The following is a 27,989-nucleotide window of genomic DNA, read 5'->3' on the forward strand; positions in this document are numbered from 1 at the left end:
TAGATTTTGCCTTTAAGTTTTTCATTCCTTCTATCACAAAGTATTGCAGTCATTTTCCTCCAATTCATCAATTAATTTACTAGATGTGCTATTTCGTTGGCCTGTTCTCCGTCTGCATCAAAGGTTTGACCAGCTAATAAGAGTATAGAAACTCTAACCTGTACTAAACATGATTATTTCAAGTATGCATTGTGATGATCTATGAATTAATTTCTATTATACATTATTCATTATCTCATTTCCATTTTCATATGATGTGTCTGATAATTCGTGAACTGTGATTCCATTCATTCATCTGTGAATTTATTATATTGTCATCCAATTTATCTATGTTCTGTTACAGGCTCTGAAAATTCATGAAATGGAACAAATTATTTGGACAAGACACTAGAAAAATTCTACTCAGTCGGTTTGTAATCATACCTCAAGAAACTTGCGAGATCTTCGTCTGCACTGCACTAGCATTTCAGGTAATTATCCAACTAGCCTACTATTTTGTATTCATTTCAGTGACAAATATTCATTTGTACCGTAATGAATAAATGAATATCACAACTGAAATAGAGAGCAAATCTTTGTTTAGGAGGAAATTAAAAGACTCGAATAGTGCTTTTACAGTGCTACAGAACTTTTCGAATCAAGACAAGTTGAACTCATGATTGCTGTGTTCAGAAATAAATGTATTAATACAACGTTATATGTTTGCTACTTTATTGTATATGACAATTGTAAATATTGGTGACATACTCAGTTATGCAGAAATAAAGGTTATAATTATTATTAAATGCGTCCGTTCTTTAGACCTCACCGCTCGGTGAGTGGTACCATAGATATAGATAGCATAATTAGAAGTGCCATAGTAGAGGGCGTCTATGTGACGCTGGTAGTCTCTCATACTGTGCCGTTCTTACAATCTCACCCGTCCAAAACAGTAATAATTGACAGTAGTCGACAGTAGAACTTCCGTCAGGAACTCCACACTAATAAAAAGCCATTCGTATATTTAATACTGTATACTATAATAATATACTACCGTTTGTATGTGTTTCGTATGACAAAAGTGTGTGAAGGAATGTCTAAAACTTGGGAATTCCAGTCGCGATGCAAATCATTCATTCATTCACTATTATAATTTTTACCACACTTTCAGCCATTGGTGATAAGATGCTAAAACAACCATGCCATTGGCGGTATTCGAACCCACAACCAGCACAACGCAGCCATAGCAGCTGCTTTAGGCCGGATTGTATTTTTAATTATTTAAAAACTATTTAAACAATAGATACCAAATCCTCAAAATTGCTAATAAAACCAGCCTTGATTATAGTCTTGCACAGGGAACAGTCCTGTCTCCGATTCTCTTCCTAATCTACATGAATGATCTTCCCAAGTTAGAATTAAAAAATGGAGTGTCAATCGCTTTTGCCGATGACACTTGATTGTTATTCAAGGGAGCAAATTGGGAGATACTAAGAAAGCAGCAGAATCCGGGCTCAAATAGTGAAAACCTGGTTCTACTTCTTCCTCACCCCCTGTTTCTCTTCCCGATATTTTCAATGCTGTTAGTTAACATACTAAGTTGCATGTTATCCCTTTATGATTTTCTTGCATTATTGTTAGTCATTGAACACTCAGCATCTGTGCTCAGGTTTTTTCAAACCTTGCAGGGACTTGGTTTAATATATCTATATTATTTATCCTATTTGATGGAATTCATTTTTCATTTTATATTGTATTTTAGTTTATTATAATCATTGTTATTGTAATTATGTTTTTGGGAAAAATGAAGATTTGATTTGATTTGCAGTCGTCGCCGCCGCACCACGATCACTCGGCGGCATCCACATCTAGTGGTGGTGGATCTACATGCAAGGAGCATGCGCACTACCACTGGATGTGATGCTGGATGAGTTGGGCAACCTCGCCGCTCCAGTACCAACTGCCCGACCAGGTGTTGCTAACCATATTCGGCTACTTGCTGTCGGTTTCAGGGCATCAGCTCTGGTAAGTAGCAATTAACAATATTATCTGTGGTTTTATTGAATTATAATGTCGCATCCACACTATCGCCCAAGTGCGTACTAATGACGACGACCGCGAGAGTGTGGATTGGTGGTTTGCCAGTGCTGGCCTTGGTTGGCCTACGCTGGGCTGGCCGACGCTGGCCGACGTTGGTCCAATATGTAGCTACAACAGCTGAAACCATACAGGCTATACCTTACTATCATTCTCTAACTTATTGACTTGGACTCTTCAGGTATTATGTGTGTAGGTGTTGTGATCGAATTCCCATCTATAGCCCAGTCAATAAAGGCTTTTTCGATCCGAAAATTAAATAAAAGCTGAATCTTCTACCATCGATAGAACCCTCCCAGAGGGTCATTCTCCCAAAAGTCCCAAGAAATCCCCTTGGAGCTTTCCCCCCTAGCACCCCTCAAAGTTGAAAAATGCAGGTAATCACGGAAAATCAATTATCTCTGTACCCATTGATCGGAAACAGCTCTATTATATGCCATTCGATTCGTTACATTATGGACTACAATATTAGTTATATTCATTTTTTCAATAAAATAACAGTTTTCTTGATAAAATAATATATATGTAAAAATTTAGGGGGTTTGCGATTTGATTTTTTTGTTTTCTTCGATTAACTTCGAAGCAAGTAGTTTTAAAGAAAAATGAGCCGAATAATTAATGTAGCCACTCTCATTGCAAATCCATTGATGTATATTGTTATGTATTTGCGATTCGATTTGACGCCGTGGAAGGGGAAACAGTCGACGCGGAACGGCGCGGCTGACTCTCTTAGCCATAGTAAACAGCAAACTGGAAATCAATTATCTCTGTAACCATTAATCGGAAAAAAATCTATCATATGCCATTCGATTCGTTAAATTAAGGACTACAATATTAGTCGGATTCATTTCCTCAATAAATCGAACAGTTTCCTTAATAAAATAATATAATGTAAAAATTTAGGGGTTTTTCGATTTGATTTTTTTGTTTTCTCCGATTAACTTCGAAGCAAGTAGTTTTAAAGAACAATGTGACGAATAATTATTGTAGCCACATTCATTGCGAATCCATTGATGTATATTGTTATGTATTTGCGATTCAAGTTGACGCTGTGGAAGGGGAAACAGCCGACGCGGCTGACTCCCTTCACCATAGTAAACAGAATAATACTGCTGTCTACATTGCATCTCATTTACAGTATGGCGCTCGAAACAATCAATTTTGTCTATTGTTTTGACATGCGCTGTATATAGATTTTCACTTTTCAATACTCTTAAAAAATATTACAATTTTCTTGATAAAACCATGCTCATGATAAAAATCAGGATTTCGTTGTTTTCTGACAGAATTTATTATATTAATTTGAAGTGTGCCTTCTCCATACGAGTCAGAGGTAACACAATTTGATAACTCTAGTTTCAGATATTGATGTTTTTCAACGAAGTTTCATGATATATTATGTGTCCGACTCCTTCATCTTATCCTTATTTTGTGAAAAATGAAGATTCAAAATTTATTTTCGTAGCTTTTCTTGTGTTTTAACTTGTTTCATCACTCTTTATAATTTAAACACTGATAATGGAATGAATATCATCAGATCACGTGAACAAAAAAATTTTCAAGCTGAAAGTAGATCAATTTGTTGCACATTCGGTTCAAATATTAACAAATGTTACCAATATTATACATATAGTGAGAACGAATTATTCTGAAGCTTACTATTCTCACTGAACATGAAGAGGCAATACCAAGCCAGAATCGCAGTTCCGTTCAAATCATTATTATCAGAGCTTTCAAATTGATGCTATGTAACTATGGATGTTATCCCCATCTCACAATTTCCCTATTTATCCTTATCCTGATTCAGAATAAAGTAGTTGATCTCTATAATCACAAAAATCAATGTACAGTACCTATAATAAATAGTAAAAATAACAAAATTTCTAGTAATAATGCAACTTTTTCTAGGTATGAATTTCAAGGCTCATAAAATGACTTTTTCTCAATCACAGGCAGAAATTCCAATGATTATCATAATAGTAATTTAATGAAAATTGTTTATATTGTACATTGTTCGACGTAAGATAAGCTACATCTTTAAGGTAATCAACGTATTTAGGATTATCATGTTTATGAATGAAAGCGAGACTGTGATAGAAGATTGGTTAAACTGAAATATAAACATTATAGACAATCATATTTCTGTTCAAGTATTATTATAAATGATAGTATCAAGCCGTAATGAATTGAGCAACTGAATTTCAAAGTTACTATCCACTGTTCAAATCGCACTGTGATTTCCTTTTACTTCCAAATGGATTGAATTGCCTCACTCTTCAACGTAACAATTATTGTAAAAAAACCAGTGGAATGTGAACGTCATCCAAATAGCATTTGAATTTCAATTTTCAGATCATGAAATTCATAAAAAACTAATTCTTGAGATGAATTGCAAACAGTGCAAGTAACATTGATACAAAGCGATACAATGAAAGTCAACATCGATTAATTTAATATTGGACTTATCAAATTTATATTATTTATAAATCTTATAAAATGTAAAACCAACATTTTAAATTTTCTCTACTGGAGCAAAACATCGATAGAAAATAAAGAAGAGCCCATCATAAGCACAATATACTTGTGTACTAGAATTCACTTGAACTAACTCATCACTTCAACCCTTCAATGATCACAATGAACTAGAATGGTATAAAAACCATGGAATTGATAATCAGGTACATTTTTCAAATAGCTTCACCCAACTAAATCTGTGAATGCTAAGTCATAAGAAATCATGTTCAATAGATTCAATTTGAATGCTTCAAATAGAAAATGATCTATTCTTTTGGTGCCCTAATCAAAATCAATTTCAATCAACATTAATCGACATAAAGAAAAGCTTCTGCCAACCTTGTATAGTGAATGACAAGATGCGAGTGGAGGTGAAAAATCGATATGTTAACAAAAATAATAGAAGATGATGAATCGTCTTTCAATTAATCTTATACGGTAGGGTACTTTGTGGTTAAATGTGAAACACTTTCATGATTTTCCTACCTTTTATGCATGCTTACTCTTCCTTAATTTGTATGTTTGCATGGCTTTCATCTTTAGAATCTACTGAATTTTCATATTGGACTGTCTAAATAATCTAGATTCAACTAGTAAGAACGGAAGATAAGCTACTTTACAGAGAGAATCATAGAAAGTTTCGACTCAACAAGCCCAATGTATAATTTTTTTATGCCTCAGCCGTCATATATATTTGGCTCAACTGAAGGTATATTATCAACCTGGCTTGAAGAATATTAACTGTAGAAAACAGCAAACACTGCACGCTATGATTTTTCAGGAAATTGCCACTGTTAACACTATTGTAATCTATGATTTATCTCAGTTTTTGACATAGCTTATGATAAATTTTAGCATAGAATTATGATCATACACACATATTTTGAATATGTATTATATTATGTAATAGTATGAATATTTTATCGGTTGCAAACAATATCTTTGTCTGTCATAGAATGCATGATTTAGCACATCTATAACAACAAAATGATTTTAGAGAATTTAGAGAATTAAAATGTGAAAAATTAGTTTCATCGCATGTCAAAACAATAGACAAAATTGATTGTTTCGAGCGCCATAGTGTGAATAAGATGCAACTTAGAAAGCAGTAGGCCTACTACTGTATTTTACTGTTTACTATGGTGAAGAGAGTCAGCCACGCCATACCGCGTCGACTGTTTCCCCTTCCACAGCGTCAAATCGAATCGCAAATGAATAACAATATACATCAATGGATTCGCAATGAATGTGGCTACATTAATTATTTGTCTAATTTTCTTTAGATTATTTGCTTCGAAGTTAATCGGAAAAAACAAAAATCAAATCGAAAAATCCCTAAATTTTTACGTATATATTATTTTATCAAGGAAACTGTTTGTATTGAGGAAATGAATACGAATAATATTACAATCCATAATGTAACGAATCGAATGGCATATGATAGATTTTTTTCCGATTAATGGTTACAGAGAGAATTGATTTCCAGTTTGCTGTTTACTATGGCTAAGAGAGTCAGCCGCGCCGTTCCGCGTCGACTGTGTCCCCTTCCACGGCGTAAATCGAATCGCAAATACATAACAATATACATCAATGTATTTGCAATAAGAGTGGCTACATTAATTATTCGGCTCATTTTTCTTTAAAACTACTTGCTTCAAAGTTAATCGAAGAAAACAAAAAAATCAAATCGCAAACCCCTAAATTTTTACATATATATTATTTTATCAAGAAAACTGTTAATTTTATTGAAAAAACGAATATAACTAATATTGTAGTCCATAATGTATCGAATCGAATGGCATATAATAGAACTGTTTCCGATCAATGGTTACAGAGATAATTTATTTCCCGTGTTTACCTGCATTTTTCATGTTTTAGGGGGTTAGGGCGGAAAGCTCCAAGGGGATTTTTTGGGACTTTTGGGAGAATGACCCTCTGGGAGGGTTCTATCGATGGTGGGAAATTCAGCTTTTATTTAATTTTCGGATCGAAACTGCTTTTTTGGACATTCATTGACTGGGCTACTAGTTAACCCTGTTGTCAATCTTCGGGGTGATTTACAGTATTTAATTTGGATTACTGTTTAGTAATAATCATTCATTATTTAGCATTTGAATAAAATGCAATTTCTCATGAATTTTCATCTGTAGACTGGCTGGCCGCTATGGCTTCGAATAAAATGAGCGCTGCTATCCAGAGATTGTCAGTTTGGTGTAAGCGTGAGCATACCTGACGCTGACTAGCAATTAGGGTTCGATTCCCGGGCTGGCAAATAATTTCTAGATAGTAGCTCTCATCGAAGTTCCATCCAGCTGTTAACCCTGTTGTCAATATGTGCAGTAGCACAAGTATTCGGGGTGATTTACAGCATTTAATTTGGATTTTCGTTTAGTAATAACTATTCATTAATTAGCATTTGAATAAATGCAATTTGTCATTAATTCCCATCCAGCTGTATATACCGTACTCATGGATGAATATAATAATATATAGCCTATCTATAGATATCTATCTATGTGAAGGCCATCTCACACCGCCGTAGCGTAGCTTGTAATACGTTTTTGAAAAACGTAGCCGACATATTTCCTAATGTTAGCCAATCTGTCCATTTGAATCTGGCATGGCATAATAATAATATTCGTATGGCTTTTATTGGTGGGGAGTTCCTGACGGAAGTTTCTCCTCGCCTGAATATATATCATTTAAGCCGTCAATGGGCCTCACGACTGTCATACTTCAGCCGTGACCGACAGTTTAACGTGCCCATCCAATTTAACTTGAGGAGATAGAACAGCTACGTCTTCCGAAGACTTATTTCAATAGGCATTTTACGAGGTGTTTCCTAAGCGACGGCTCTACGATTCTACCCGAGCGACATTGTAGGCTAGTCTATAAGTCGGCAGGTCAGGATTGGTTGGTTGCTCCGTTTGGGTTGCTGCTAGTGAGGTCCACGTTATAATTGCACTAGAAAACAAAGAAAACAGCGTTGCCAGAGGATAGCTGCTGTTACTGCTATAGGCCTATCTCATGTCATATTAACAACTGTTCATTCTTGTTTAAAATAATCAATTATGTTTTATTCGTCAAGGAAATACACATTCCAATGATTAAACAATAGGTGATAAAATTTGATTATTCATTTATTTTTCTAAACACTATAATCATAATATAATTATGACGATGGAGAAAGAACTAGGAAGAGCCTGTACCATTTCTCTTCCAAATTTTGATAGAAAGTTGATGTTTTCCAAAGAAATAATTGAGATTAAATATTTTGTTCAGCAATTATATTATTCTATATTGTTAAAACACGATCTGGCGACGTTGAGGAGCTAGAGAAGGATAGAGAAGGATCTGCTTTGTCGAATGATAGACACGGTTGGCAATACCAATGTTAATTAATAATACTGCCATTATAACGTGGACCTCATGTATGTAAATTGTTATGTATTTTTTATTTCTGCACTTTTTTGTAATTGATTTGAAATCCAGGTTATATGCTTCTTTTATTAAAATGTTTATATTGTTTTGATCAAAAGGCAAGTACATTGATTCGGATTTGTTTCAGTAATTGACCGCAGTGTCTTTTATATTATCTGTTTCAGTTGGGGCAAACTGAGCCGCTTCGGCGAGCGGGCCAATAATTTCAACATTGTTTCAATTCCAAGTTGATTGTTTTGAATTAATATAGTCTACTGTTACAGAGAGACTATGCCTTTTGAAAATATAAACGGTTACCTGATAAGTACCTTAATTTGTGTTATGAAATATGATTGATATCCAACTATTTAATAAATTTCTCAATTTGAAAGATTCAAATGATATTATTTCGATTATTTACTTGCCCACCAAGTGCAGTTTTCTCGGTGAAAGCTTAAACCGAATTGGATCAGCTGGTGTGTTTTAATATCAATTAAACTTAACATGGATTTAATTCATATTAAGCCGACATTTGGTTCAAACTGGTACTGTGAAAACGGCTTTTAAATCGTTAGAATTATTCAAGTAATTAGTATGGTGATTATTATCATAGAAAAAATATATCATAAGAAGATAACCCTATGGTATAGATTGTTTATGTTTCATTGTGCGTTTTAAAACAGTAAAGAAAAAAGTATCTCAGGTTTGGCTGAAATTTGCACCATAGATGAAGCTTTATCTGAGAAATGTCTGAGCCAAATTTGGCACCCCCAGCTACTATACAGGGTGAGTTATGCAGCTTCAAACGTAAAATTTGCAAATTTTCAAACGGTGAGGAATTTTGCAAATCGGATTCCAGATTCATGTTCCTCTCATCAAAGAGCATAAGGTCACGAAGTTAGAGCGATTTTGATTTTTCACAAAAAAATTAGATAAACCATGGATTTTATGAAAAATGCGAATGTGCCAGATTCGGTTGATATTCGAACTATGGAAAGAGGTTGACTCAACAAGTGATAGATAAATGTCTTTTATTTTCATTTTATAACATTACAAATGATGTGGGCGAAGTTGAGGCAATAAGAGCCCCCCTCTTCCACTTGACCCACAAGTATGGGTCTGTTTGTGTAAATGGCAGAAGATAAGAAAAGATTCATTGAACAATTGACAAGTTTACTTGATAGAATACTTGACAATTATATAGTCTAAAATAAGAACTTAGTCAAAAATAACAGATTAAACTAGCTGACGTACAAACAACTCTAAAGTAATTTTTCACTAAGTTACCAAGAGGGATTATTAACTATGGAATGAGAAAGAAATCAATAAAAATGCTTACTTTCTTGATCAGATTTATTATAGTTTTTAGTATAAAAGATTTTTTTTCAAAGAGCAAAGAATAAAGAGTTAACCTGATTTCAAAATCTCAGTCCAAGTAAACTGAAGATCAGTAGTAAATTATACAAGAAAATTTACAATAATCAAAAATATAATAGCTGTAAATTCTGCTCAAAATAAGATCTAGTTGCACGAAATTTGTTTAATAACTGATTAAATTATTAGATTTTTCTGTATTAGCTGTTATGCTACTATAGCGGTGACTGAGGACTCTATAGATTTGTTTCTATAAGTATTTCAGAAGAAGTTGCTGTTGTGGGCTGTACAACTCGCTTTCCTGATAGATTTCCCTTTAAGAATCTGATCTGTTTCATTTTCATGATGGCCTATGGGCTATGTGAGATAATGGGATGATGTTCCAGTAATTTAACCATAACTATTGAACGGTTCATCAGAGCCTTATTTTGTAGCAAACGTTGTTGTAGAATATAACATTTTTCTCATCATCATATACCGTAGTTGAAAATTTTGTCACTGCAATTAATAAATTCAAACTGAGAGATTTAATGCTTCAAAAAAAGCAGGACCGCATCTCTAGTAGAATTTTCCCTAGTTTTTATATCTCTAACTTTTGTTAGCTTCATAGTAGCTTTGTACGCATGAGGACCTTTTTTGTATAATATCAAATTGACTGTTGAGTAACAAGTTCTAATTACTAACTAAAGTCAAGAGTAAAGAGCTATTTTATTCGATTTTCAATATAATCATTATATACCGTAGTTAGTAGGTATAGCATAAAGTTTACTTTAGTTCTGTTCATAGATAGCATACAGCTTTTGAATTTGCCGGTTGATAACCTAGTTTGAATTTGCCGGTGAGCCAACATGATAATGATGTTTCAAAACCTTTTGAATAATATAGAATGAAGAGTGAATCTTTTTATGAATAATTCTTTCAAACGTAATAAAGACATTAATCTATAGTTATAAAATTCCTTATCTATAAAAAATCATTTGAGAACCATTGAATGTCGATATTTTTTCCAAATGTTTCAATCAAAAGTACTTATATATATTCCCAACTTTTCAATGAATAATGGTATAAATCAACTAGAAAATATATTTGAAACTTTTAAAATAATTATTTGAATATCATAATTCTAATTTGATGATAGATATACTTAATTATTTTCTATTATTTTTTTGCGTTGTGTAGTGGTACGGCTGGCTACCTGCTGTTGAAGCTAATCAGCTGTTTGATGTTCATTATTTTTTTCAACTATGAATTGCGTTAATAGTGCTTCCAATAAACAGGATAATTTGATACATCAGAGAAATAATTTAAATATTTTATTTGAACGTATCAATTGTTAATACATAATTATTTTTTCATTATTATTTTGCGGTGTGTAGTGGTACAGCTGGTTACCAAAATCCGTCTCCATCGAGGTCAGTTACGTTGCAAGCACGCGTTGCATTTTTACCTCCTGTGTTCTTCTGAAACCCTGGTATTGGTTTTTGATTTTCCTATCTCTCCAATGTTAAATTTTTGGTTCAAGTGATACAGAATGACGTCAGGGTGATACAGAGATACAGAACGGCGTCCATCTTTGATTTGATACAGATATTATCATCTCTACAGAGGATGAAATCCATAAATAAATATTATTTGAATAATTCTCTATTATATCAGTGTTTAATGATATTTAGATAGTTTTTAATATTGGTTTCAATTGACCTACAGATTTTTTGGTTATTTTTTTTTTGACTGAAAATTGTACTCAACTCAAAATGAATTGAGGTTATGAAAATATTAACCATCGATAACCAATTTTTGGAATTTTTAGTCTGAATCTAAATTTAAAAGAGGAATAGGACAGTTTTTATCTCATCTCTCCGATCATTTTGATTTAAATTATATGTGGAAATAATTAAAGAATGAAACTGTTAATTTGGTAAACAGATACAGGAATTTGGAGGTTAGCCTATTTATATTTAGCATATTTTCCTAGTTTTATCCCAACCTAGCAAATAATAACAGTTTAGCTTGTTAGAACGACAACTTGGTAAGTACCGGTAAACCTAATGATAAATCTATAATGTAATAATGGAAAGAATCGGCTTGTACACGTAGGGGATAGGATATTTTTCAATGACGCATCATCCCCAGGAGACGTCTCCACCGTTCAGCTGCTTTTGTGATAATGCATATTATAATTTGAATGAATTTATGATTGATTATTTAAATTTTTATTGAAAGTGGTCACTGTTTTATTTGCCATTCGAATAGTTGTTCTGTAATTATGTGTATTGAATACAATGAATGAAACAGAAGGTATTGGAGGTATCTCCAATAGGTCGAGTTTGTGAAGTTTTCAGTTAGTCCCTAGCAAAGCACGGGTTACCTGCTGTTGGTAATATTTTGTTTTTTTATTTGACCACTCTACAGTAAGATTGTACACAATAATAATATCGTGGGTCTGTTTTTGCAGTTGCTTGGTATGGATTGTAAGACACAGAAGAAGACGCATTTAGATGTTTTTGGATCTTGAATCTTGATGCTCACAGAAAAGCAAGTCAACCAGACAGGTGAGTCACACAACATTAGTATACTTTTACTCAAGTAGGCCTATACTTACTTAGTTACTTACAACTTAATAGTTGCTACAATACTCTTTTCTGGCTATCAAGTTTGTCAGTGGCTCAATTCAGGGCAGTATTCCACCACCAATTCAATTCAATACTAGCAGATAACCCGTGCACCGCAATGGGCTAATTAAAAATTTAACAGACTTAAAACTTGACCTACCTTAATCTTGGAGAATAAGCTAATAGGCTAATATTCTTTTATATTAAAAGAATTAATATAACCATCCACGGTGAATAATTAATAATCTATATGCAAATTGTCAAGTTAATCAGTCCAGTAGTTGAGGCGTAATGCTTGATACTTGTAGATATCCCACTAGTAGCGCGACAGCGCCGTGGTCGTCCCTGCGGAACACACCGTCATCATAGAATTCGTGCAGGCTATAGTAAGGCTTTTGTTGTAAGTGTCTCTTCTGGAGGTCCTTGAAGGTGCCTATGCTTTTGATATTTTTTATTTCTTCTTCTGGGAGATGGTTGTAAATCCTGCTGCATCTGGTTGTAAATCTGGGCCCCTCTTGCGCCAGTCCAGTTCTCACTGTCAGTATATGGGTGTCATTATGTCGTCTTGTGTTGTATCCATGTATATGTTGGTTCCGTTGGAAATAATCCGGTCTTCTTTCAACCATCAGAGCTGATTCAAAGACAAGGGAGTGTTAGTATTCCAGTCTCAAAAAATAAAGTTTTGCAATGTGCCAGGTAGTTCTCATTGTTTATAATTCTAACGATCCTTTTCTGTAGGTGAAGAAGCATGATTTTTTCAAGTATGCATTGTGATGATCTATGAATTTCTATTATGCATTATTCATTATCTCATTTCTATTTTCATATGATGCGTCTGATAATTGGTGAACTGTGATTCCATTCATTCATCTGTGAATTTCTTATTTTTTCATCTAATTTATCTATGTTCTATTACAGGCTCTGAAAATTGATGAAATGGAACAAATTATTTGGACAAGACACTAGAAAAATTCTACTCGGTCGGTTTTGAAATCATACCTCAAGAAACTTGCGGGATCTTCGTCTGCACTGCACTAGCATTTCAGGTAACTATCCGAATAGCCTACTATTTTGTATTCATTTCAGTGACAAATATTCATTTGTACCGTAAATGAATAAATGAATATCACAACTGAAATAGAGAGCAAACCTTTGTTTAGGAGGAAATTAAAAGACTCGAATAGTGCTTTTACAGTGCTACAGAACTTTTCGAATCAAGACAAGTTGAACTCATGATTGCTGTGTTCAGAAATAAAAGTATTAATTCAACATCATATCTATGCTACTTTATTGTATATAACAATTGTAAATATATGATTGTTATGGTGACTTACTCAGTTATGTACATGCAGAAATTAAGCATATTTTTAATAACACAGTGTTATGATGTGGCAATTTAATATCTGGGTAGAATGGATCCCTGCAAGCCATTTTTTAAAAATATACAGCAATTTGACTCTTCACTGTTTATTAATGCTGCAGGCTCTTACTTTTCAAAGATATCTTGAATATATTAGATCTAATAAGCGATCTACATGAGCACTTTACTAGAGAGTGTATTCAAGTTGATACCGGTCAGGCTTTTTATTTTAGGGAGCTTCCTCCATCTAGGGATCTAGGGTCTCTAAAGCCTGATGTTTTTGCATATATGTCCTGCATATATAGTATATAGATAAACGTGACGTGTGGTTAATGTGGTAATTTGTTGTTTGCAGGGTTTGTTGGAGGCGAACGACATCCACAACAATGGGATAGCGGGGTTCGGGCGCCAACCCGACAGTGACAGTGGTGCACTGCGAGATCCACCACGGACAGACGGGTGGCTTGTACGGGCTCGGCCAGTTCATCGACAACCGCATCCATTCCCACAGCAACCCCACCGCAACGAGATCTACAACGGCCATCAGGGTGGCGTCTTCATCTTGGGCGAAGGCCGCGGCTTGATCGAGCATAACAATATCTATGGTGAGTGAATTGCAAACATCACTATGTTATGCCTAGTCCTCAGTCGCTGGCCCGCGTTGGTCTTGCCATCTACACTGCAATGTGGCCAGTGCCCAATCAAGGCCAGCGTCAAACAATACATGCACAATGGAAACTCGGCTAGAATCGTGACGTCAAAATCCGCCATCTTGAAAGAAAGCCAATCTAGCCAGTGCCGCCCAGAGTGGCAATGATTTAGCCAGTTCTTCTGTCCTATTACATCAGCTGTTCAACTTTGTCGCCTTGACAAAATGTAGCTTGTATCAGAATTTATAAGAGTTTTTCCAATCACTTGATAAATCAAAATTATTCATTATATCACAAATATTTTATTCGATAATTTATTAGATACTCATTTACACAGAAAAATCAGCAAAACAAACGACAAAACAGGCATTGGTTGACTAGTGTGGATGGGTGGTTTGGCCTTCATTGGCCTACGGTGGGGGCTGGCCTCCGCTCGAGAAAAATTGGAGCGATGGCCAATGAAGGCCAGCGCTGGCAAACTACCCATCGACACACTGGCGGTGGTCATCATTGGGCCAACATGTGGCTGCGGCATAAGGACCCTTATTACTGCCTTGGCGGCTCCACCGGTTTATTACCGCGTGTCAGCGCGTTCTACTGACTGCTACAAGTCACCACCAGGTTTCTAGTGGTCGGTGATATCTGTATTCGCCTCACTTGTTTGTGCTGTCCACGTTGGCAGCAGATGATGTCGAATCGATGACATGAATCATTTTGTAGTGGGATAGCACTAGGTGAACTAGAGACTCGACTGCACTGGATATAGAGTGCTGTCTTTGAGTCTTTCAACCCGGCTCACCCTGAGGGTTGAAGGTTGGGGCCGGCAACGATAAGATAGCCTTGGATGCAGTAGCTAGATTTTAGGAGTTGATAAGTGACGTCGTTCGGCCCCTCGAAATAAACTCCTAATAGCCTCTCTTATTTGGAAAGTCCAGAAAGTTGGTTATGTATTATAATTTAAACCATTTATTCATTAATGCTCATGTTTTCCTAGTTTTATCCCAACCTAGCAAATAATAACAGTTTAGTTTGTTGAAACATCAACTTGATAAATAGCCTACTTCTAATGATAAATCTATAATATAATAAAGGAAGGAATCGGCTTATACATGTTGGGGATAGGAAATACACAAACGACGCATCATCACGTCTCAACTACTCAACTGATTAACTTGAAATGTTGCTTATAGATTCTTTATTTACTGAGGATGGTTATAGGCCTTTTTTAAATCGTTCAAGATCTCAGTAGGTAGATTTTGTAAAGTTTTCAGTTGCCAGGGTTCACGGGTTACACCTGCTAATGGACAATTATTTGCTCTTTAAATATGAGTGCTCTACAGTAAGATTGTAAACTTTAATTATATGTGTCTGTTTTTGCAGTGACTCAATGTGGATTGTGAAGACACAGAAGGGGACGCATTTGGATCTTGAATCATGAATGTTGAATCTTGATGCTCACAGAAAAGGAAGTCAACCAGACAGGTGGGACACACAACTTAAGTTACTTATTCTCAGTTATAATTAAGTATACTTACTTCTTACTAAGTTAATAGCTACTTACGTACAACTTAATAGTTGCTACAGTACCCTTTTCTGGCTATCAAGTTTGTTAGTGGCTCAATTCAGGGCAGTATTTTATCACCAACTCTATGTAATATATCTATTTTGATGATCTGGTAGTATCCGAATCGAAATACTTCTACTACTAATTGAAAAATTGCACTATAGTGTTCGATTTTGATGACACTACAGTCTAAATTTTGAATAATAGTTATTAAAAACTATTACCCACGTTTAGAGCGCTTTCGATTTTCAAATCCATTTTTAACACACATTAATAACTATTATTCAAAAATTGGACTGTAGTGTCGTCAAAAATACGAGTAGATCAAAATTGAATTATCAACTAGCAGTTGGTCATGGATAGTGAAATAGATGAGTACTATAGTGAGGTCTATAGAGTAATATAGAATCTTGGCCCACAGATATTCGTAAATTGGGAAACACAACTTTAAAAATATAACATTGAAATATTGAAATATTATTTGCAGGATTGAGACCACAATAGGAGGCATAAAGTCCCTTGATAATTTTGAAAACAGAGACGTTATAGTGAGGTCCACGTTATAATGGCAGTGGAGGAAAGTAGGAGAACAACGTTGCCAATTATCTGCCTTGCCACTGCCTTCTGAAGAGGATAGCTTGGTCAATTTTACCACCAACTTTGGTCAATATCTATAGTTAGTTCCTAAAGGTAGTGGAGAAAAATAGAAGAACAACATTGCCAATAATTATACATAAATATCAGATGTACTGGTATCAGCTATCCTCTTCAAAAGACAGAGAATTGGCAACGTTGTTCTTCTATTTTTCTAGTGGAGAAAGATAGGAGAACAGTAGGGCCGATTCTGTACCTTCTATAGAGGATAGCTGATACCGTTAAGCCTATATCTGATCTGATATCAACTGTTCATTCTTGTTAAAAATAATTAATTATATTTCATTTGGGATTCCATCCCTTCCAGTTAGGCCGCAACTCCACCTCAGCATCTTCATTTCAGTGACCTCCAGTCTGTGTTCATGGGCTTTCTTAACTGCCCAGGCCTCCGCTCCGTATGTCAACGCGGGCCGCACGACACGACTGTTTTATAGATTTTGCCCTTAAGTTTTTCATTCCTTCTATCACAAAGTATTGCAGTCATTTTCCTCCAATTCATCAATTAATTTACTAGATGTGCTATTTCGTTGGCCTGTTCTCCGTCTGCATCAAAGGTTGAGCCCAGCTAATAAGAGTATAGAAACTCTAACTTGTACTAAACATGATTATTTCAAGTATGCATTGTGATGATCTATGAATTAATTTCTATTATACATTATTCATTATCTCATTTCCATTTTCATATGATGTGTCTGATAATTCGTGAACTGTGATTCCATTCATTCATCTGTGAATTTATTATATTGTCATCCAATTTATCTATGTTCTGTTACAGGCTCTGGAAATTGATGAAATGGAACAAATTATTTGGACAAGACACTAGAAAAATTCTACTCGGTCGGTTTTGTAATCATACCTCAAGATACTTGCGAGATCTTCGTCTGCACTGCACTAGCATTTCAGGTAATTATCCAACTAGCCTACTATTTTGTATTCATTTCAGTGACAAATATTCATTTGTACCGTAAATGAATAAATGAATATCACAACTGAAATAGAGAGCAAACCTTTGTTTAGGAGGAAATTAAAAGACTCGAATAGTGCTTTTACAGTGCTACAGAACTTTTCGAATCAAGACAAGTTGAACTCATGATTGCTGTGTTCAGAAATAAATGTATTAATACAACGTTATATGTATGCTACTTTATTGTATATGACAATTGTAAATATTGGTGACATACTCAGTTATGCAGAAATAAAGGTTATAATTATTATTAAATACGTCCGTTCTTTAGACCTCACCGCTCGGTGAGTGGTACCATAGATATAGATAGCATAATTAGAAGTGCCATAGTAGAGGGCGTCTATGTGACGCTGGTAGTCTCTCATACTGTGCCGTTCTTACAATCTCACCCGTCCAAAACAGTAATAATTGACAGTAGTCGACAGTAGAACTTCCGTCAGGAACTCCACACTAATAAAAAGCCATTCGTATATTTAATACTGTATACTATAATATTATTATATGGGCTGGAATATACTACCACCGTTTGTATGTGTTTCGTATGACAAAAGTGTGTGAAGGAATGTCTAAAACTTGGGAATTCCAGTCGCGATGCAAATCATTCATTCATTCACTATTATAATTTTTACCACACTTGATTGTTTCTTTTCAGCCATTGGTGATAAGATGCTAAAACAACCATGCCATTGGCGGTATTCGAACCCACAACCAGCACAACGCAGCCATAGCAGCTGCTTTAGGCCGGATTGTATTTTTAATTATTTAAAAACTATTTAAACAATAGATACCAAATCCTCAAAATTGATAATAAAACCAGCCTTGATTATAGTCTTGCACAGGGAACAGTCCTGTCTCCGATTCTCTTCCTAATCTACATGAATGATCTTCCCAAGTTAGAATTAAAAAATGGAGTGTCAATCGCTTTTGCCGATGACACTTGATTGTTATTCAAGGGAGCCAATTGGGAGGATACTAAGAAAGCAGCAGAATCCGGGCTCAAAATAGTGAAATCCTGGTTCTACTTCTTCCTCACCCCCTGTTTCTCTTCCCGATATTTTCAATGCATGTTAGTTAACATAACTAAGTTGCATGTTATCCCTTTATGATTTTCTTGCATTATTGTTAGTCATTGAACACTCAGCATCTGTGCTCAGGTTTTTTCAAACCTTGCAGGGACTTGGTTTAATATATCTATATTATTTATCCTATTTGATGGAATTTCATTTTTCATTTTATATTGTATTTTAGTTTTTTATAATCATTGTTATTGTAATTATGTTTTTGGGAAAAATGAAGATTTGATTTGATTTGCAGTCGTCGCCGCCGCACCACGATCACTCGGCGGCATCCACATCTAGTGGTGGTGGATCTACATGCAAGGAGCATGCGCACTACCACTGGATGTGGATGCTGGATGAGTTGGGCAACCTCGGCCGCTCCAGTACCAACTGCCCGACCAGGTGTTGCTAACCATATTCGGCTACTTGCTGTCGGTTTCAGGGCATCAGCTCTGGTAAGTAGCAAATTAACAATAATTATCTGTGGTTTTATTGAATTATAATGTCGCATCCACACTATCGCCCAAGTGCGTACTAATGACGACGACCGCGAGAGTGTGGATTGGTGGTTTGCCAGTGCTGGCCTTGGTTGGCCTACGCTGGGCTGGCCGACGCTGGCCGACGTTGGGCCAATATGTAGCTACAACAGCTGAAACCATACAGGCTATACCTTACTATCATTCTCTAACTTATTGACTTGGACTCTTCAGGTATTATGTGTGTAGGTGTTGTGATCGAATTCCCATCTAGCTGTTAACCCTGTTGTCAATATTTGCAGTAGCACAAGTCTTCGGGGTGATTTACAGCATTTAATTTGGATTACTGTTTAGTAATAATCATTCATTATTTAGCATTTGAATAAAATGCAATTTCTCATGAATTTTCATCTGTAGACTGGCTGGCCGCTATGGCTTCGAATAAAATGAGCGCTGCTATCCAGAGATTGTCAGTTTGGTGTAAGCGTGAGCATACCTGACGCTGACTAGCAATTAGGGTTCGATTCCCGGGCTGGCAAATAATTTCTAGATAGTAGCTCTCATCGAATTTCCATCCAGCTGTTAACCCTGTTGTCAATATGTGCAGTAGCACAAGTATTCGGGGTGATTTACAGCATTTAATTTGTATTTTCGTTTAGTAATAACTATTCATTAATTAGCATTTGAATAAATGCAATTTGTCATTAATTCCCATCCAGCGGTATATACCGTACTCATGGATGAATATAATAATATATAGCCTATCTATAGATATCTATCTATGTGAAGGCCATCTCACACCGCCGTAGCGTAGCTTGTAATACGTTTTTGAAAAACGTAGCCGACATATTTCCTAATGTTAGCCAATCTGTCCATTTGAATCTGGCATGGCATAATAATAATATTCGTATGGCTTTTATTGGTGGGGAGTTCCTGACGGAAGTTTCTCCTCGCCTGAATATATGCATAGATAATATTGCATCAGACTCAGCAATAAACAAACAAATGTGTAAAAATTCAATAATTGAAACTTGTTTGTCCGATCACACAGCACAGTTAGTTCAGTTTCCTTATAATACATTGACGTCTTTTAAATCATTTCAATTAAACTCAAAAAATTCAAAAAAATTTACAAAACTTATAAGAATATTTTCTAAACAGAACATCTCCAAATTCAAGCTTTTCTTGGACCAAGAAGACTGGACAGACCTATATAATATGCTCAATATAACGTCTAATTCTAATACTCTATACAAGTTGTTCATTCGAATAGTACTATCACACTTTGAGGAATCTTTTCCTAAAAGATGTACAACAAAAAAAAGTAGCGCACAAGAAATTAAAGGATGGGTCACACCAGGGATTCGTATATCATGTGCAAGGGCCAGAGAATTGCATAACCAGACTAAAAATTATAACAATTTTGAATTTTTGCAATACTTCAAAAATTATAAGAGAGTCCTTAACAAGTGTATCAGAGCTGCAAAAATAAAATATAATAGCAACAGAATAAAGAATGCATCTAACAAAACTAAAATGGCCTGGAAGATTGTTCGGGAGGGAACAAATATCAAACAAGATGATAGAGAGCTAACAGAGGTATTTCCCAATAAAAATATAGAAGATATTTTGAATTCTTTCAATGAACATTTCATCAACGTTTGTAGCACACTGAATCTTATTCCGGACATACACAAAACTCTAAACTATTGTAGAAAATATCCAAAATCAAATAACTTGCTCATATCTTTAGAACCAGTTACAGAAAAAGAGATAATTGAATTAGTTAAAAAAATAAATTTATCTAAAACACCTGGCTGGGATGAATTTCCTCCATTCCTGCTCAGAATTTGTGTGTTATCATTAGCAAAGCCAATGGTGTCTCTGATTAATTCTTCATTTAGAAGTGGAGTGTTTCCGGACTTTCTAAAATATTCAACCGTGATACCAATATTTAAAACGGGCGATGAAAGCGAATTCAGTAATTACAGACCAATTGCTATTTTATCAGCATTTTCTAAAATTTATGAAATGGCAGCTGCTTCCAGATTAATTAAATTTTGTGACATGAACAACTTACTTCACACGGATCAGTACGGTTTTCGTAAGGGCAGGAATACAACTGGGGCCATTTATGAATTCATATCAAGTCTCTCATTGGCTGTTGATGGATCGCAGTTTGTTGCCGGCATCTTCTGCGATTTATCAAAGGCATTCGAATGTGTGAATCATACTATTTTGTTGGAAAAGCTTCGCTGTTATGGTGTAGTTGGGACAGCCTTCAATTGGTTTAGCTCTTACTTGAATAATAGACAACAATGTGTGAAAGATAAAGAATCACTTAGGTCATCTTCCTTTTCAAAAATAACGAATGGAGTGCCTCAAGGATCAATACTTGGGCCTCTATTATTCATCATCTATGTAAACGATTTCCCTGAGTCAGTTTCCCAATCAAGACTTATAATGTTTGCTGATGATACGACCGCATTAATATCAGACAAAAATCACAAAACTCTAGCTGGTAACACAAAAAAAGACCTGGAAAACATAACTGATTGGCTCAAAACAAATGGCCTCTCTCTCAACTACAGTAAAACTTATCAGATGGAATTTAGTTACAGAAGAACCAACTTGAGAAGTTTTCTCCCTCTTTATGATAATGGACTAAAAACAGCTAAATCTTTAAAATTCCTAGGAGTTACAATAGATGAGGGACTAAATTGGAAAGAACATATAAAAAATCTCACGACGAAGTTGAACCGTGCATATTATGTTATTCTCAAGCTATCTCATTCAGTTGATAGAAATACACTCATCACCGTATACTATGCCTATGTCTATTCCCACCTATGCTACGGAAATATTTTCTGGGGAAACTCGACTGACAGCTATAAAATATTTTTAATTCAAAAAAAGATCATTAGGGTGGTTTTTGGTTTAAGAGCTAGAGATACATGCAAATCTATTTTTCGGGAATCGAAGATCCTCACTCTGCCTGCCATCTACATATTTCATTTGTTAATATTCATAAAGAGTAATGTCCATAAATTTAATTTTTGCACAGACAGACATAACTATTCTACGCGTAATCAGAGCTTGTTATTATACCCTATTCACAGACATGCCTCTTACGAAAGAAACCCTTCTTATTCAGGAATAAAATTGTATAATAAGTTACCCGAGGCCATCCGTAAAATTGATTCATTGCCGCTGTTCAAAAAAACTATCAAGTCAATGTTAACTGAGAGAGTCTACTACTCAGTGGCAGAGTTTATTGTTGATAGATTTTGAGGTGAAATTTATTCTATTATTATGAATAGTTCTATAACTGTGACTTGAAATGTTATTGATTTTACTTTATGATTCTATCATATATGTTATTGTATATTCTTATGTACCTATATATTATTATATCTGACAATTTACGTATCAAACGGGAATATTCCCGGAAATGATGTTATGTAATGATGAGTAATAAATAAATAAATAAATATATCATTTAAGCCGTCAATGGGCCTCACGACTGTCATACTTCAGCCGTGACCGACAGTTTAACGTGCCCATCCAATTTAACTTGAGGAGATAGAACAGCTACGTCTTCCGAAGACTTATTTCAATAGGCATTTTACGAGGTGTTTCCTAAGCGACGGCTCTACGATTCTACCCGAGCGACATTGTAGGCTAGTCTATAAGTCGGCAGGTCAGGATTGGTTGGTTGCTCCGTTTGGGTTGCTGCTAGTGAGGTCCACGTTATAATTGCACTAGAAAACAAAGAAAACAGCGTTGCCAGAGGATAGCTGCTGTTACTGCTATAGGCCTATCTCATGTCATATTAACAACTGTTCATTCTTGTTTAAAATAATCAATTATGTTTTATTCGTCAAGGAAATACACATTCCAATGATTAAACAATAGGTGATAAAATTTGATTATTCATTTATTTTTCTAAACACTATAATCATAATATAATTATGACGATGGAGGAAGAACTAGGCAGAGCCTGTACCATTTCTCTTCCAAATTTTGATAGAAAGTTGATGTTTTCCAAAGAAATAATTGAGATTAAATATTTTGTTCATCAATTATATTATTCTATATTGTTAAAACACGATCTGGCGACGTTGAGGAGCTAGAGAAGGATAGAGAAGGATCTGCTTTGTCGAATGATAGACACGGTTGGCAATACCAATGTTAATTAATAATACTGCCATTATAACGTGGACCTCATGTATGTAAATTGTTATGTATTTTTTATTTCTGCACTTTTTTGTAATTGATTTGAAATCCAGGTTATATGCTTCTTTTATTAAAATGTTTATATTGTTTTGTTCAAAAGGCAAATACATTGATTCGGATTTGTTTCAGTAGTTGACCGCAGTGTCTTTTATATTATCTGTTTCAGTTGGGGCAAACTGAGCCGCTTCGGCGAGCGGGCCAATAATTTCAACATTGTTTCAATTCCAAGTTGATTGTTTTGAATTAATATAGTCTACTGTTACAGAGAGACTATGCCTTTTGAAAATATAAACGGTTACCTGATAAGTACCTTAATTTGTGTTATGAAATATGATTGATATCCAACTATTTAATAAATTTCTCAATTTGAAAGATTCAAATGATATTATTTCGATTATTTACTTGCCCACCAAGTGCAGTTTTCTCGGTGAAAGCTTAAACCGAATTGGATCAGCTGGTGTGTTTTAATATCAATTAAACTTAACATGGATTTAATTCATATTAAGCCGACATTTGGTTCAAACTGGTACTGTGAAAACGGCTTTTAAATCGTTAGAATTATTCAAGTAATTAGTATGGTGATTATTATCATAGAAAAAATATATCATAAGAAGATAACCCTATGGTATAGATTGTTTATGTTTCATTGTGCGTTTTAAAACAGTAAAGAAAAAAGTATCTCAGGTTTGGCTGAAATTTGCACCATAGATGAAGCTTTATCTGAGAAATGTCTGAGCCAAATTTGGCACCCCCAGCTACTATACAGGGTGAGTTATGCAGCTTCAAACGTAAAATTTGCAAATTTTCAAACGGTGAGGAATTTTGCAAATCGGATTCCAGATTCATGTTCCTCTCATCAAAGAGCATAAGGTCACGAAGTTAGAGCGATTTTGATTTTTCACAAAAAAAATTAGATAAACCATGGATTTTATGAAAAATGCGAATGTGCCAGATTCGGTTGATATTCGAACTATGGAAAGAGGTTGACTCAACAAGTGATAGATAAATGTCTTTTATTTTCATTTTATAACATTACAAATGATGTGGGCGAAGTTGAGGCAATAAGAGCCCCCCTCTTCCACTTGACCCACAAGTATGGGTCTGTTTGTGTAAATGGCAGAAGATAAGAAAAGATTCATTGAACAATTGACAAGTTTACTTGATAGAATACTTGACAATTATATAGTCTAAAATAAGAACTTAGTCAAAAATAACAGATTAAACTAGCTGACGTACAAACAACTCTAAAGTAATTTTTCACTAAGTTACCAAGAGGGATTATTAACTATGGAATGAGAAAGAAATCAATAAAAATGCTTACTTTCTTAATCAGATTTATTATAGTTTTTAGTATAAAAGATTTTTTTTTCAAAGAGCAAAGAATAAAGAGTTAACCTGATTTCAAAATCTCAGTCCAAGTAAACTGAAGATCAGTAGTAAATTATACAAGAAAATTTACAATAATCAAAAATATAATAGCTGTAAATTCTGCTCAAAATAAGATCTAGTTGCACGAAATTTGTTTAATAACTGATTAAATTATTAGATTTTTCTGTATTAGCTGTTATGCTACTATAGCGGTGACTGAGGACTCTATAGATTTGTTTCTATAAGTATTTCAGAAGAAGTTGCTGTTGTGGGCTGTACAACTCGCTTTCCTGATAGATTTCCCTTTAAGAATCTGATCTGTTTCATTTTCATGATGGCCTATGGGCTATGTGAGATAATGGGATGATGTTCCAGTAATTTAACCATAACTATTGAACGGTTCATCAGAGCCTTATTTTGTAGCAAACGTTGTTGTAGAATATAACATTTTTCTCATCATCATATACCGTAGTTGAAAATTTTGTCACTGCAATTAATAAATTCAAACTGAGAGATTTAATGCTTCAAAAAAAGCAGGACCGCATCTCTAGTAGAATTTTCCCTAGTTTTTATATCTCTAACTTTTGTTAGCTTCATAGTAGCTTTGTACGCATGAGGACCTTTTTTGTATAATATCAAATTGACTGTTGAGTAACAAGTTCTAATTACTAACTAAAGTCAAGAGTAAAGAGCTATTTTATTCGATTTTGAATATAATCATTATATACCGTAGTTAGTAGTTATAGCATAAAGTTTACTTTAGTTCTGTTCATAGATAGCATACAGCTTTTGAATTTGCCGGTTGATAACCTAGTTTGAATTTGCCGGTGAGCCAACATGATAATGATGTTTCAAAACCTTTTGAATAATATAGAATGAAGAGTGAATCTTTTTATGAATAATTCTTTCAAACGTAATAAAGACATTAATCTATAGTTATAAAATTCCTTATCTATAAAAAATCATTTGAGAACCATTGAATGTCGATATTTTTTCCAAATGTTTCAATCAAAAGTACTTATATATATTCCCAACTTTTCAATGAATAATGGTATAAATCAACTAGAAAATATATTTGAAACTTTTAAAATAATTATTTGAATATCATAATTCTAATTTGATGATAGATATACTTAATTATTTTCTATTATTTTTTTGCGTTGTGTAGTGGTACGGCTGGCTACCTGCTGTTCAAGCTAATCAGCTGTTTGATGTTCATTATTTTTTTCAACTATGAATTGCGTTAATAGTGCTTCCAATAAACAGGATAATTTGATACATCAGAGAAATAATTTAAATATTTTATTTGAACGTATCAATTGTTAATACATAATTATTTTTTCATTATTATTTTGCGGTGTGTAGTGGTACAGCTGGTTACCAAAATCCGTCTCCATCGAGGTCAGTTACGTTGCAAGCACGCGTTGCATTTTTACCTCCTATGTCCTTCTGATACCCTGGTATTGGTTTTTGATTTTCCTATCTCTCCAATGTTAAATTTTTGGTTCAAGTGATACAGAATGACGTCAGGGTGATACAGAGATACAGAATGGCGTCCATCTTTGATTTGATACAGATATTATCATCTCTACAGAGGATGAAATCCATAAATAAATATTATTTGAATAATTCTCTATTATATCAGTGTTTAATGATATTTAGATAGTTTTTAATATTGGTTTCAATTGACCTACAGATTTTTTGGTTATTTTTTTTTTTGACTGAAAATTGTACTCAACTCAAAATGAATTGAGGTTATGAAAATATTAACCATCGATAACCAATTTTTGGAATTTTTAGTCTGAATCTAAATTTAAAAGAGGAATAGGACAGTTTTTATCTCATCTCTCCGATCATTTTGATTTAAATTATATGTGGAAATAATTAAAGAATGAAACTGTTAATTTGGTAAACAGATACAGGAATTTGGAGGTTAGCCTATTTATATTTAGCATATTTTCCTAGTTTTATCCCAACCTAGCAAATAATAACAGTTTAGCTTGTTAGAACGACAACTTGGTAAGTACCGGTAAACCTAATGATAAATCTATAATGTAATAATGGAAAGAATCGGCTTGTACACGTAGGGATAGGATATTTTTCAATGACGCATCATCCCCAGGAGACGTCTCCACCGTTCAGCTGCTTTTGTGATAATGCATATTATAATTTGAATGAATTTATGATTGATTATTTAAATTTTTATTGAAAGTGGTCACTGTTTTATTTGCCATTCGAATAGTTGTTCTGTAATTATGTGTATTGAATACAATGAATGAAACAGAAGGTATTGGAGGTATCTCCAATAGGTCGAGTTTGTGAAGTTTTCAGTTAGTCCCTAGCAAAGCATGGGTTACCTGCTGTTGGTAATATTTTGTTTTTTTATTTGACCACTCTACAGTAAGATTGTACACAATAATAATATCGTGGGTCTGTTTTTGCAGTTGCTTGGTATGGATTGTAAGACACAGAAGAAGACGCATTTAGATGTTTTTGGATCTTGAATCTTGATGCTCACAGAAAAGCAAGTCAACCAGACAGGTGAGTCACACAACATTAGTATACTTTTACTCAAGTAGGCCTATACTTACTTAGTTACTTACAACTTAATAGTTGCTACAATACTCTTTTCTGGCTATCAAGTTTGTCAGTGGCTCAATTCAGGGCAGTATTCCACCACCAATTCAATTCAATACTAGCAGATAACCGTGCACCGCAATGGCTAATTAAAAATTTAACAGACTTAAAACTTGACCTACCTTAATCTTGGAGAATAAGCTAATAGGCTAATATTCTTTTATATTAAAAGAATTAATATAACCATCCACGGTGAATAATTCTCAATCTATATGCAAATTGTCAAGTTAATCAGTCCAGTAGTTGAGGCGTAATGCTTGATACTTGTAGATATCCCACTAGTAGCGCGACAGCGCCGTGTTCGTCCCTGCGGAACACACCGTCATCATAGAATTCGTGCAGGCTATAGTAAGGCTTTTGTTGTAAGTGTCTCTTCTGGAGGTCCTTGAAGGTGCCTATGCTTTTGATATTTTTTATTTCTTCTTCTGGGAGATGGTTGTAAATCCTGCTGCATCTGGTTGTAAATCTGGGCCCCTCTTGCGCCAGTCCAGTTCTCACTGTCAGTATATGGGTGTCATTATGTCGTCTTGTGTTGTATCCATGTATATGTTGGTTCCGTTGGAAATATGGAAATAATCCGGTCTTCTTTCAACCATCAGAGCTGATTCAAAGACAAGGGAGTGTTAGTATTCCAGTCTCAATAAACAAAGTTTTGCAATGTGCCAGGTAGTTTTCATTGTTTATAATTCTAACGATCCTTTTCTGTAGGTGAAGAAGCATGATTTTTTCAAGTATGCATTGTGATGATCTATGAATTTCTATCATGCATTATTCATTATCTCATTTCTATTTTCATATGATGCGTCTGGTGAACTGTGATTCCATTCATTCATCTGTGAATTTCTTATTTTTCATTCAATTTATCTATGTTCTTTTACAGGCTCTGAAAATTGATGAAATGGAACAAATTATTTGGACAAGACACTAGAAAAATTCTACTCGGTCGGTTTTGAAATCATACCTCAAGAAACTTGCGAGATCTTCGTCTGCACTGCACTAGCATTTCAGGTAACTATCCGAATAGCC

General features: G+C 34.5%; 1 protein-coding gene across 28 annotated transcripts; it reads left to right on the forward strand.

Annotated features, from left to right (window-relative positions):
- The first annotated feature begins 341 nt into the window (after positions 1-341).
- Positions 342-27,989, forward strand: LOC111064071. 28 transcript variants are annotated; one of them, XR_005573718.1, is made up of 11 exons: positions 436-470; positions 8,196-10,796; positions 11,840-11,936; positions 12,915-13,042; positions 13,712-13,961; positions 15,387-15,488; positions 17,000-17,127; positions 18,503-18,701; positions 23,125-25,727; positions 26,771-26,867; positions 27,844-27,926. XR_005573718.1 is itself a non-coding variant. In XM_039444291.1 (3 exons), exons 1-3 carry the CDS (start codon positions 357-359, stop codon positions 27,855-27,857), a joined length of 378 nt encoding a protein of 125 aa, XP_039300225.1. In that variant the 5' UTR covers positions 342-356; the 3' UTR covers positions 27,858-27,989. The 28 variants fall into 28 exon arrangements, 2 of the variants coding, with proteins under 2 accessions (XP_039300225.1, XP_039300224.1); XR_005573716.1 differs by lacking the exon at positions 436-470 and adding an exon at positions 1,919-2,004 and having other exon boundaries at positions 8,196-10,855; XR_005573715.1 differs by lacking the exon at positions 436-470 and adding an exon at positions 1,919-2,004.

This window comes from Nilaparvata lugens, unplaced genomic scaffold (assembly GCF_014356525.2).
Source record: "Nilaparvata lugens isolate BPH unplaced genomic scaffold, ASM1435652v1 scaffold4107, whole genome shotgun sequence".
NCBI lineage: Eukaryota > Metazoa > Arthropoda > Insecta > Hemiptera > Delphacidae > Nilaparvata > Nilaparvata lugens.